This window comes from Trichechus manatus, unplaced genomic scaffold (genome assembly GCF_000243295.1).
Source record: "Trichechus manatus latirostris isolate Lorelei unplaced genomic scaffold, TriManLat1.0 scaffold00104, whole genome shotgun sequence".
NCBI classification, from domain to species: Eukaryota; Metazoa; Chordata; class Mammalia; order Sirenia; family Trichechidae; genus Trichechus; species Trichechus manatus.
In genome coordinates, this window is record NW_004444040.1 from 1352755 (window position 1) to 1366301 (window position 13547).

The window sequence follows — 13547 nt, forward strand, 5'->3', positions numbered from 1 at the left end:
CACTGTCTGATATAGCGCTGGGAGATGAGCCCCTCAGGTTGGAAGACACTCAAAAGATGACTGGGAAAGAGCTGCCTCCTCAAAGTAGAGCCAATCTTAATGACATGGATGGAGTCGAGCTTTCAGGACCTTCATTTACTGATGTGGTATGACTCAAAATGAGAAGAAACAGCTGCAAACATCCATTAATAATTGGAAAGTGGAATGTACCAAGCATGAATCTAGGAAAATTGGAAATCATCAAAAATGAAATGGAATGCATAAACAATGATATCCTAGGCATTAGTGAGCTGAAATGGACTAATATTGGCCATTTTGAATCAGACAAACATGTGGTCTACTATACCAGGAATGACAAATTAAAGAAGAATGGTGTTGCATTTATCATCAAAAAGAATATTTCAAGATCTATCCTGAAGTACAACGCTGTCAGTGATAGGATAATATCCACACCCCTACAAGGAAGGCCAGTTAATACAATTATTATTCAAAATTATGCACCAACCACTAAGGTCAAAGATGAAGGTTTTTACCAACTTCTGCAGTCTGAAATTGATCAAACATGCAATCAGGATGCATTGATAATTACTGGTGATTGGAATGTGAAAGTTGGAAATGAAGAAGGATCAGTAGTTGGAAAATATGGCCATGGTGATAGAAATGATTGCCGGAGACTGCATGATAGAATTTTGCAAGACCAAACAACTTATTCATTGCAAATACCTTTTTTCAACAACATAAATGGTGACTATACACTTGGACCTTGCCAGATGGAATATACAGGAATCAAATCGACTACATCTGTGGAAAGAGACGATGGAAAAGCTCAATATCATCAGTCAGAACAAGGCCAGGGACCGACTGTGGAACAAACCATCAATTGCTTACATGCAAGTTCAAGTTGAAGCTGAAGATAATTAGAACAAGTCCATGATAGCCAAAGCACGACCTTGAGTATATCCCACCTGAAATTAGAGACATCTCAAGAATAGATCTGACGCATTGAACACTAATGACTGAAGACCAGACAAGTCGTAGAATGACATATAAGACCTCATACATGAAGAAACCAAGAGGTCATTAAAACGACAGGAAAGAAAGAAAAGACCAAAATGGATGTCAGAAGAGACTCTGAAACTTGCTTTGAACGCAGAGTAGCTAAAGTGAATGGAAGAAATGATGAAGTAAAAGAGCTGAACAGAAGATTTCAAAGGGCAGCTTGAGAAGACAAAGTAAAGTATTATAATGACACATACAAAGACGTGGAGTTAGAAAACCAAGAGGGGAGAACACACTCAGCATTTCTCAAGCTGAAAGAACTGAAGAAAAAATTCAAGCCTCAAGTTGCAATAGTGAAGGATTTTATGGGCAAAATATTGAATGATGCAGGAAGCCTCAAAAGAAGATGGAGTAAAAACACAGAGTCACTGTACCAAAAAAGAATTGGTCGCCTTTCAATCACGTAAAGAGGTAGCATACGATCAAGTACCGAAGGAAGAAGTCCAAGCTGTACTGAAGGCACTGGCGAAAAACAAGTTTCTAGGAATTGACGGAATACCAATTGAGATGTATCAACAAACAGATGCAGTGCTAGAAGTGCTGACTCTTCTATGTCAAGAAATTTGGAAGACAGCTACCTGGCCAATTGACTGGAAGAGATCCATATTTATGCCTATTCCAAAGAAAGGTGACCCCACCGGATGTGCAAATTATCGAACAACATCATACGCAAGTAAAATTTTGCCGAAGATCATTCAAAGCAGTTGCAGCAGTACATCTACAGGGAACTGCCAGAAATTCAAGCCGGATTCAGAAGAGGACATGGAACGAGGGATATTATTGCTGATGTCAGATGGGTCCTGGCTGAAAGCAGAGAATACTAGAAAGATGTTTACCTGTGTTTTATTGACTATGCCAAGGCATTCAACTGTGTGGATCATAACAAATTATGGACAACATTGCCAAGAATGGGAATTCCAGAACACTTAATTGTGCTCATGAGGAACCTGTACATAGGTCAAGAGGGAGTCGTTGGAACAGAACAAGAAGATACTGCATGGTTTAAAGTCAGGAAAAGTATGCGTCAGGGTTGTACCCTTTCACTATACTTATTCAATCTGTATGCTGAGCAAATAATCCAAGAAGCTGGACTGTATGAAGATGAATGGGGCATCAGGGTTGGAGGAAGACTCATTAACAACCTACGTTATGCAGATGACACAACCTTGCTTGCTGAAAGTGAAGAGGACTTGAAGTACTTACTGATGAAGATTAAAGACTACAGCCTTCAGTATGGATTACACCTCAATATAAAGAAAACAAAAATTCTCACGACTGGACCAATAAACAACACCATGATAAACAGAGAAAAGATTGACGCTGTCAAGGATTTCATTTTACTTGGAGCCACAATCAACATCCATGGAAGCAGCAGTCAAGAAATCAAACAACGCATTGCATTGGGCAAATCTGCTACAAAAGACCTCTTCCAAGTGTTAAAAAGCAAAGATGTCACTTTAAGGACTAAGGTGCACCTGGCCCAAGCCATGGTGTTGTTGTCAATTGCCTCACATGCACATGAAAGCTGGACAATGGATTAGGAAGACTGAAGAAGACTTGACATCTTTCAGTTATGGTGTTGGCAAAGAACGTTGAATATACCATAGACTGCCAAAAGAATGAACAAATCTCTCTTGGAAGAAGTACCGCTAGAATGCTCCTTAGAAGGAAGGATGACGAGACTTCATCTCACATACTTTGACATGAGGGACCAGTTCCTGGAGAAGGACATCATGCTTGGTGAAGTAGAGGGTCAGCAAAAAAGAGAAAGACCCTCAATGAGATGGATTGACACAGTGGCTGCAACAATGGGCCCAAGCATAACAATGATTATGAGGATGGTGCAGGACTGGGCATTGTTTTGCTCTGTTGTAGGTAGGGTCGCTATGAGTCGGAACCGACTTGATGGCACCTAACAACAACTGTTATGACCCATTTCCACTCTTGACTCTCAAGTCACTGAACTGAGACATGCTGGAATTTCTGCAGCCACCACTCATTTACAGATTATCAGTGGGGATAGATTTATTTTCTAGGTGACCAATTCCATAATTAAACCAAAACAAAAAAACAAAAAACTTATTGCCATCGAGCTAGTTCCAACCCATAGTGACCCTATAGGACAGAGTAGAACTGTCCCACAGTGTTTCCAAGGCTGCAGTCTTTATGGAAGCTGACTGCCACATCTTTTTCCCTCGGAGTGGCTGGTGGGTTTGAACTACTGACCTTTCAGTTAGCAGCTGAGTGCTTAACCACTGTGCCACCAGGGCTCCTTGATCCCTTCATTACATGTTGATTTTCCTTAGTTTCATTCTCAGAAGTAACTTTAGCCTCTAGTTTAGGGGGTTACTATGTTGTAGCCCTCCCACAGTCACATCCTCTGCCCCATTTCTGGAACCCCTGTCTCCAGAACACCTCACACAAACTGCAGTGCTTAGAACACATGAACAGCCCCCTCCTGCCCCTACCCCATTTAGCAGGTCACGTGGGAGCTCAGCCCCAGAAAGCCTTAGGCTGCTTCCTAGCAGAGGCTCTCTCTGTCTTCCAGAGCTATAGCCCTGACAAATCCCCCTCAAGGGCCCACAGGCATCACTCACTCTCAGGGGCTCTGTCATGGGGACAGAGAAATTGGGTGACTTGTCCGTGGACACAGAGTTCTGGGAACCCACAGGAAGACAGTAGCTCTCCCTTCTCTCGCCTGGCCTGGTGCCCATGCAGTGATGGGGAAAGAATGCCTTCCCAAGAACTCAGATCTGCAAGGGAGTTCCTTGGGGCGAAGAGTTAGCAAGGCAAGAAGAGTGAGCTTTAGTTCTCAGAAATCACTGATTTCTGGCCAAGCCCCACCTAAGGCCCTCGCAGCTGCTTATGAGGCCAGAAGCAGACAGCAGTCTCCTCCCTCCCCCAGGGCTCCACCAGGCAGCAGGTCACAATGCCCCAGCTTCCCAGTCTCAGAATGGCTGGCCCAAGTGGGAGCAGGTGAGGAGGGTTCAGTGGGTGGGTGGGGGGAGGCGGAGGTTCATGCCGAATTTAAGCCCAATTCCCCACTCTCGGAGCTCATCTTTGAGTGTCTGCTAGGGCCACATCCCTGCCCACACCCCCACCCCTGATACTCCCTCCCAGCACTAGCCCTTCCTGTCACCTTCACATCCCTCCATGACTTGGCTCTGTTGATCCAGGCCCCAAGCCCTGGCAGGTCTGATCTCAGTCCTTCCCAGGGGCCTGGATGCTGGAAAGGGGTCAGGCAGTCCAGTGGGTCCAAGTGTACTCATCTGGGGCCCTAGCCTGGCCCAGCTCCTGGACAGTGCCCTAGGGCTGGTGGCCCTGGGGCTGGCAGTTCGAGCAGTCCTTTTCATGGCTGGACCAGCGCTGCTGCTGCTGCTGCTACTGGTCAATTTCCTTGCCTTTGACCTGCTCCATGGGTAAGTGGGCAGGCGGCCTGGCAGGTGGGCAGGCACGTAGGCAGGTGGACAAGCGGTCAACCTCCCTGAGCCCACTGCCTCCCTCTCTCTTTACAGGCCCACAGCTCCCACCCTGCTGCAGCACTGGCTTCTTGCAGGGGGCCAGAGTCAGGGGGCCGGTGAAGGTCCAGGAGAGCAGGGGACTCTACTTCTGACACCAGTGACAGTCACAAGACAAGTCAGCCTCCAGGATGCACTTCTTTTGCTGCTCTTGGGCCTGGGTCTGCTCCTGGGGGCCCGTGGCATGCCCCTGGCCCTGCTTGGCCTGGCTTTCTGCCTTCATCCTTGGGTCTGAGTGCCCTCCCAAAACAATGGGTGCCCTCCCAAAATACACTGGTTATCCTGCTTCCTTGGGCCTCCTTGCCTCCATTCTGGGCTGGGCATAAGGGAGGTACCCCTTATCCTGAGCCTGAACCTCCAGGAACCCCTGGCCCCACAACGTGGGCAGTGGACACCTGGGTCTGATCTGGGGGCCCAGCTGGGGAGGACGGGTGAGGGATACTATGATGAGAGACAGGGAGCCCGGGGCAGGAGGTGGCAGTGATCTCAGAACGTGCAGGTTGGAGGTAGCCGTTCTGGCCTCCTCTGTGGTTCCAGAGAATGAGAGTCTAGAGAGAAAGGCCTGCAAGAGAGTGGGGGTGGGGCTGAATATCAGGCAGCAGGGAAGGGACAGGGACCCAGGAAGGGCTTCCCTGCAAGAAAGCATTAGACACTGCATCCGAGGGATCATCTGGCTCCCCTGCCAGCCTGGAGGGTCCACAGTGGCTCCTCTCTTGGCTGGACCCCACCCTGGCCCGGGTCACAATAGGGCTCCTCTGGGTAGGGTGGGGGTGGGCGAGAGTGGGGCCTCGGATCTAGCTACCAGGCCGTCCTGGGCACTGCAGGAGGCAACATGACTTAGGTGGCTCTGCCCAGAGGTGAGTCCCAGGCCCCAGCTTGCAGACCCATCCCAACCACACTGGTGCCCTCCTGACCCCTGTACCCCCACCTACCCTGCAGTCCCAGGCCTCTGCAGGGCTGCTCCTGCAACTGGCCCGGCCCTCTCCCCAGGTGCACCAGCCATGATGCAGCAGCCGAGAGTGGACACAGATACCATCGGGGCCGGCGAGGGGCTGCAACCTGTGACGCCCTGGTCGGCCTGGGTCTCTCGGCAGGGTTGGGTGCGCTGGTGGGCATGCCGTGTGCCTCGGAGCTGGGCCCGATGGTGGACCACATCCAGCTGGCGACAACCACTGCAGCGTGTGCTGTGGTGTCTTGAGGGCATGCTTTACCTGCTGCTGGCACTGATGCTGTGCCATGCACTCTTCACCACTGGCTCCCACCTGCTGAGCAGCTTGTGGCCCGTCGTGGCTGCAGCGTGGCGCCACCTGTTGCCTGCCATCCTGCTGCTGGTGCTCAGTGCCCTCCCCGCCATGCTCTTCACCGCCTCCTTCCTGCTGCTTTTCTCCACACTGCTGAGCCTCGTGGGCCTCCTCGCCTCCATGTCTCACCCTGGCCGGACTCAGGACTTGGACCAATAGAAGGCAACCCCATCCCGCTGCCTCTGTCTGTTGAGCCCAGGCCTAGGGCCTGAGGCCCAGGGAGAGGGAGGGCTGTGGGACAAGGAACTTCCAGCCTCAGCAGGCCCCAGCATCCTAGCCGCTAGCTTGGGCCAGGGCTTGTGTAGTGTTTCTGGAGCTGACAGGATAGACTGGCCTTATCTCTGGGCACTTCCCTCAAGTTGATGCTGCAGGTATCTGGTGCAGGGGGACAGGGGCTTTGAGAGGAGGGCACAGGGCAGAAGGTTTAACCAGGAGCAGAGCTTGACCACGCCACTGAGGTCTCTCATGTGGATGTGGCGACACTACTGGGGTCCCCCTTGGCAACTGGCAGCATTTTCTTCTTGCAGCTGCTCAGCTGTCTCAGCCTCAGACCTCACTGAGAACTTCTACCTGGCTATGTTTGGACTCTCCATTTCTCCCACCAACCCTTCTTCCCACTTTCAGGGGTCCCACAGATCAGGAGAGAGCCTCGTTGACAGAAGTCTAGTGGGAAAGGACTGGGCAGAAGCCCCTATGAGACCTCAACTCACCTTCTAGACCTTTCCACCCAGGCATTCCCTGTTTCCTAGACTTCCTTATCTACTGTTTCAGTCTACATCTCCAGGTCTGGAAAATGGGCCAACCAGGGTAGTGAGGTTCCCAGACAGTAGGTACTCACTTGTTAAGACTCCCAAGGTCTGCTGTGGAAAAACAAATAAGTCCCTTTTCACCCATCTACACAATGTGTGACCTTGGCCAATTAATTTCTTTGAGCCTCAGTGTTAAAAGTGTCCCAACCCTATCATAGGGTTGTTGTGAGACAAAGGCAATGCCTATTTGTGAAGTGTTTTGTAAAGTCCAGAAAACTGTAAGATATTGTTTTGAACGCTAAGAACATTCTGTAGCCTTCAAGGGCCCTGAAGGCCCTTGAAAAAGCAGGCAGCTTCCCTAGGCCTTCAGAGACATGCTCTGTCATAGATAGAATTTTGGATCTAAGATGGTAAATGGATGGGTGTGGACAAGATGTAAAAGGCCACGTGCCATGAAATCTCAAAGTGTGCAGATGTGAAACTCTTCTGATGGTGAAACGCTTGGGGCTGGGGCTTGGTGCCAGGAGATGCTTATACAGCTGTGTGAGTAGGGAAAGTTCCCAAAACTGATTCAGCAAGCTTCCAAGCCAAGAGGGCCTTGGAAGGTGCCATTCCTTGATGCCCTGGATGCTGGCCATTCACGCATTTCCTAACCTCTCCAAACAAAACATTGAGTGATTAGTTATTACCAAGTAAGTTGTATGAAAGACATTACCCACAGCTGAGACCCACCCACCTGACCCCATCCCACTCCTGACTCCCACCCAATCTTTGACCCTTAAACGATCCCCAACATTTATCCTCCTCCAATCCATTCTCCTCCTCAACCCCAGCCCAGTTCTGACCCTCACCTTATATCTAACCCTAAAATCCCTGTTCCTGAAGCCCTAAACCCAAAGTCCTCCTTTCCTGCTCCCTAAATACTTGGGCCTTGTGGAATAGTCCCTAGAACCCTGATAAATACCTGGTTTCATCTTTGCCAAAACCCATTTGCTGTGGAAATTTGTAACTCTGCATACCCCTGGTTAGATGCTAACCAGTGGCACAGCCTTTCCTTCCCATTTCCTTGTAGTTCTCTCTGAAACATGGCCAGGTAGTGAGGGCAAGGAGCCCTGGTGGGTCAGTGGTTAAGAGCTTGGCTGCTAACCAAAAGGTCGGCAGTTCGAATCCATCAGCTGTTCCTTGGAAACCCTATAGGGCAGCTCTACTCTGTCGTATAGGGTTGCTATGAGTTGGAATTGACTCGATGGCAACAGGTTTTAGTTTTCTTCAGCGAGGGCAGGGCAGGAGGACATGGAGGTGGTATAGCTTCGTGGTTAGCATGGGCTTTGGCGTACTAGTGGAGGCTGGGCTCGAATCCCAGCACAGTCACTTTCTAGCTCCATGGCCTTGGTGGAAACTGCTAAACATCCTCATGGATAAAACGGTTTCCTCATGGGTAAAACTGAGGTAAGAACATCTGTCTTAGGGCTCCTGTGGGTGGGGCTCCTAGCACATGGGTAAAGTACCTAGCCTGGCTCCTAGCACCACAAATTGTTAAGTATGCCATTACTATCCCATTTTACAGATGAGAAGTCAGGCTCAGGCTAGCCACTTGCAAGTGGCAAAGCCAGACCATTTGAGTCCTAGTCCACTCTAACAGGCTACTAAAGAGAAAATCATACGGGATGGAAGAAATAACAACCTTACTAAAGACTCCATGGCCCCTCAATGCCTGTTCTCAAGAGCTCTCGTCAGGGATAAAGCATAGGGCTGGCAAGGCCATGAGTAAAACCAGTCTAGATGTCTGGTGGGTTGAAGCTCCAGGTCCTTTGTGGTCAGGGTGGAGATCAGGAGGCCTTGGGGCCATTTCGATTAGGGAGAAAGCAGGCTTTGGCCCAGGCCAGACACATTTGGGAGCAGGATGCAGGAAAGAGCAGGAAGGCACTTTTCCCTTCTCTCTATAAATACATACCTTCTATCCTCCTGCCCAGCTGGTATTGGGTAAGGTGGTGCAGCCAGACTTACTGGAGAACAGATAGATGATACTTATCAAATTAAATCCACACATATCCTGTGACCCAGCAACCCAAAATGAATGCCTGCAGAGGTCCATAAGGGTCTTGCTCCTCAAAGTGTGATCCCAGGACCAGTAGCATAGGCATCACCTGGGAGCTAGTTAGAAAGGCAGAGTCTCAGGTCCCATCCCAGACCTGCTGAATCAGAACTTGCATTTTAACAAGATTCCCAGGTGATACACGTGCACACCAAAACTTGAGAAGCACTGCATAAGAGGAGATGTTTGAGAATGGTTATTGCATTGTTGCTGGTGGTGGTGGGGAGACAGAAAGGGTAAAACATGGTGGGTAAGCACCATGGAGAGAAGGCAACAGAAGAGGTGAAAGCTACACAGATCTTAAAATACTAGTGCTGGGTGAAAAGAAACAGAAGGAGACATACGATCCCTTTTACACACATTTAAAATGCATGCCAGCAAAACAAGACAGTTTTTTTGTTTTATTTTGTTTGCATAAACACATAAAAGCAAGAGATAAAATGGAAATGGCCAACCTGAGGAACAGGCAAATGGGCGTAGGGTATAGAGATAAAAGCAATAAAATAAGGGACCTTGCAGAGAGCAAAAATATCAAACACAGTTCCTGAAATTCCTGTAAATGTAGACAAAGTCATCCATTTAGAGTTAAAGGCTTAAAAATGCAACCCTGGGATGGATAATGGACATGCTGGTATGAAGGAGGTTCTAAAGCCTTTTCAGTTTGGAGTGAGGGAGAGTTGCCCCCATTGGCCTGTGAGGCCTGGGCAGCTGGGTCCTCTGGGGGTCCTGCCTCGCCCCACTCCGCAGCCTGCCCTGATGGGGGTGTGGTGAGGGCAGGCATCCAGCAACGTGTGTGGCCTGGCCAGAGAAATAGGTCAGGCGGGGCATAAATAACCGGGGCTAAACAGGGTGTCAAAAGCCCTGGTGGCGCAGTGGTTTAGAACTCCGCTGCTAATCAAAAGGTCGGCAGTTGGAATACACCAGCTGCTCCTTGGAAACCCTATGAGGCAGCTCTACTCTGTCCTACATGGTCACTGTGAGTTGGAATCGACTCGACAGCAGTGGGGTTTTTTGTTGTTGTTGTTGTTTAGGTGGGGTGTCAGTCTTGAGGGGCCTTGCATCTAAGACAGCAAAGATGAGGGGCTGGTTAGCAAGGGGATCTTTAACTGTGCACACATATTTGGATGGGCACCTAGAAGAGGAAGTTCCTGGTAGAACTCCCTCTCTCAACCCCAAGGAACAGAGGAAAATAAGGAGCATCGAAGAGGCAGGAGGCCTCACGGGGAGGTATGGAGGCTGGAGGGAGTGCTCAGTGGCCACCCGGGAGGAAGGAGAGAGGTAACCAAGAGGGGAGCTTCTAACGGCCAGCAGTGGAAGCGGGCTCATGCGTGCACGGGAAAGTTGGAGGCTATGCTGGGGCTGAGCGAGGCCTAGGGGTGGGGGAGCTCACCGGACGGAGCAGTCAGCAGCCACAGGGGAGAAGGGAAGAGAGAGGGCCTTGGCAGGGTATGCAGGAGGCGGGATGCGCGGCGCCGGGAGCACGCCCAAGGACATGCTGCAGGGCACGGGGCGGGGTGCCCTGAGGCCTCAAGTCTCCCAGCCACAGATGTGCCGGGGAGGGAAGGCCCAGCGTCGAGGGGACACAGTGAGGCGGAGGAGCGCCTCATCAGACGGAGTGGGCAGCACTTACGCTGGGGTCAAGGGAAGGTCACCGGTGGGGAGATCCTGCGCAGCGCGGCGGCGCGCGCCTGATACTGCCTGCGGGGTGCGGGTCACTGAAGACGCTCTTTCCCAGGCTCAGGTGTGCAGGAGAGGGTCAAGGGCGGCTGCACGTTGACCACAGGGGCAATGGGGAGGGGTCAAAGGACTGAGCCTGGGAAGGCAATTCCAGGCCCTGCCGGGGCTGGAAGGGCTGTGGGCACCCTCATCCGGAAGGGGCTCGCCAGCACGGAGCATGAAAGCCCTGGAATCGAAGCACACCGACCCCGGCGACCGACGCTGCAAGGCCCGCCCCTTGGCGGCGATCTCAGGCTCTAGCAACAGAACCGGCTTTGGCGGGGAGACGGTCATGGGGGCAGTATCCACAGGCCTGGACGCCAGCCCTCTCGGCGAGGGCAGATCCTGTAGCCAAGGAGGGGTACTTCGGACCCACAGTGGCAGCTTCCTTGACTCCTCGCTCCTTACCCCAAATCTCTGGCCTGGATCCCCCAACCTTGTGTACTCAGTCCCTCTCCATACCAGAGACCCAGAGGCCTTGGGGGCAGAACTCAAGAGAATCGTGGAAAAGAAAGGAAGGGGCCTATGCAGCCAGCTTCTGGTCAGCTTCTGTGTCTGCGGCTCCTGGCCTAGCCCCAGCTTGATATTACTCCATTACTCCAGGGGGCGGGGTGGGGAGGAGCTGTCTTTGTGAGGTATGTCAGGGTCTGGACCCACTCAACTTTGGACAAGTTATTTTTTACTGTTGACCGAACATCTCCATCTATATTCTGCAACTAACCCTTGCTTCCTTTATACGGATCCCTAACCTTTCAAATGTTTTTCAAGTTAAAAAAATAAAAGGACTTGATCTAACATCTGTGGCTTCTACCATATTTTCTCGCCTTTGTTTAAATGTCTAACCAAAAAATATCCATTTTTAAAATTGAGATGTGGTATCGTATACTTGAAAAATATTTGTAACATATATGAGATTTACGAAGGTCTAAACAGAAGGAAACCACATAAATCTGAAAACTAAACTTTATCAGGATAGGTTCTCTTCCTGTGTGTTCTTCATCTTACCGTGCAAGGTGGGATTCCCACACAATGGCATGTGGAATTGCTGTTCATAGGCACCATTGGCTTTGTTGCTAATTTCAAAGGAACTGCTTCTAATGTTCCACCATTAAGAATTATGCTTACTGTAGACTTTTGGTAGATAACCTTTATCCAGTTAGGGAAATTTCCTTCTGTTCCTAGTTTGATAACTGATAAAATTGTTTTTTCTGCATCTGTTGTGAGGATTGGAGCCCTGGTAGCGCAGTGGTTAAGAGCTCAGCTGCTAACCAAGAGGTCGGCAGTTCGAATCCACCAGCCACTCCTTGAAAACCCTATGGGATGGTTCTACTCTGTTCTATAGGGTCGCTATGAATTGGAATCGACTCGATGGCACTGGGTTAGGTTAGGTTATAGTGAGGATTATTTGGTTGTTCTGCTTTATTCTGTTTATAGAGTGAATTACGTTTTTATGTTTCCTCTTACTGTTAAACCACTCCTGGATTCCTGGAAAAAATCCATTCTGGTTTCCTCTTAATTGAGATATAATTCACATACACATTTTATATCCAAGTAAAATGCACTAATCTTGAGTGTACAGTTCAATGAATTTTTACATATGTATTTGTATGTACTTCTACATATATATATATATATAACCACCACCCAGATCAAGATATAAAACTTTTCCATCATCCCAGAAAGTTCTGTTATGTTCCTTCTCCCACTATTCCGACTTCCATCACTATAGGTTAGTTTTGCCTATTCTTGAAATCATACAAAATGTACTCGTGTCTGGTTTCTTTCAATGTTATGTCTGTGAAAATTATCCATGTTACTGCACTTAATAGCTTCTTCCTTATTAGTGTGTAGTATTTCATTGCATGAATAGACCATAATTTATCCATTCTTCTGCTGATGGTCATTTGAGCTGTTTTGAGGTTTTAGCTATTGTGGATATAGCTTCTATAAATATTCTTGATCAAGTCTTTTGGTGGACAGATACATTCATTTCTCTTGGAGTGGAATTGTTGGGTTACAACCAACCAAAAACCAAACCCATTGCCATCGAGTTGATTCTGACTCATAGTGACCCTATAGGATAGAGCAGAACTTCCCCATAGGGTTTTCAAGGCTGTAATCTTTCGGAGGCAGACTACCACAGCTTTCTCTCAAGGAGCGGCTAGTGAGTTTAAACTGCTGACCTTTTGGTTAGCAGTCAAGCACCGTGGTTAAGCTAACTGATAAAATTGTATTATGATAGAATGAAGAAGGTAAATTTTTCAAATTTAAAAAGAGAAACTACTTCAGCAAATTTTTAAAGGATGTAAGAACGTTTTAAGAATAAAAGGTGTTGGGATACTACAGTAAAGGTTACGAAACCTCACTGTGGGTGATGGGAGTCATATAACACGATGCAATAGAAATTAGAAACACAGAGGTAAAATAATGGAGATACTGCGGGACAGCACATTGAACAGTCTCAAGACTGCTTACAAACGGAGAGTTCCAGAAATAAAATAGGGTTTGAGGGGAGTAGAAAAGCCCAGGAAAGGCTTGGAGGGGAAGGCCACAGGGAATTCTTAGGGAACTGATGGCAAGCAACAGAGAGAACCAGTAAGCCTTGGTAACTCATATTATTTTTCTTGGTAAATCAGTCCAAGGGTACAATTTTCTCCAGCAACACTGAAAAGCTCCCAAATTAGAGATGCAAAAGTGCCCAGACAAAAAGATTTTGAGAAAGAAAAGCAGAAAAGGAGTGGACAGGGGATGGGGCAAACTGAATGGATGCAGCTGAAGAAAGGTGCTCAAAGGATAGGTTTTTCTTAATGAAAAGAAAAAAAAGAAAAAAAAAACCAGTCTAAAATCTTAGCTCCCTAACAAAAAGCTTCCTTTCATTTTCGCATATTCTCTTCTACTTTTTGTCTGTACCAGAGTTAGGCTTGTTCCTGGCACCTACTGGTGCCTTCATACATGGTATCACTTAATTTTCAACTGCCCTGTCAAGATTGCTCTCTAAACTCAAACCGTACCAGTTTCTGCAGCACCAAAACCAAAAAAACAAACCCATTGCTGTGGAGTCAATCCCAACTCAGTGACCCTATAGGACAGAGTAAAAACTGTTCCATAG

At 48.6% G+C, this 13547-nt stretch overlaps 2 protein-coding genes across 2 annotated transcripts; both read left to right on the forward strand.

Annotated features, from left to right (window-relative positions):
- Positions 1-4212: 4212 nt before the first annotated feature.
- Positions 4213-4812, forward strand: CUNH20orf141 (chromosome unknown C20orf141 homolog). The gene is given in 2 exon segments (XM_004383066.1): positions 4213-4478; positions 4575-4812. Coding segments are annotated over 2 exon segments (504 nt in total).
- A 16-nt stretch (positions 4813-4828) lies between these two features.
- On the forward strand, positions 4829-6037 carry TMEM239 (transmembrane protein 239). Its single transcript, XM_004383014.2, is given in 3 exon segments — positions 4829-4832; positions 5341-5418; positions 5523-6037. Coding segments are annotated over 3 exon segments (597 nt in total).
- Positions 6038-13547: the final 7510 nt, after the last annotated feature.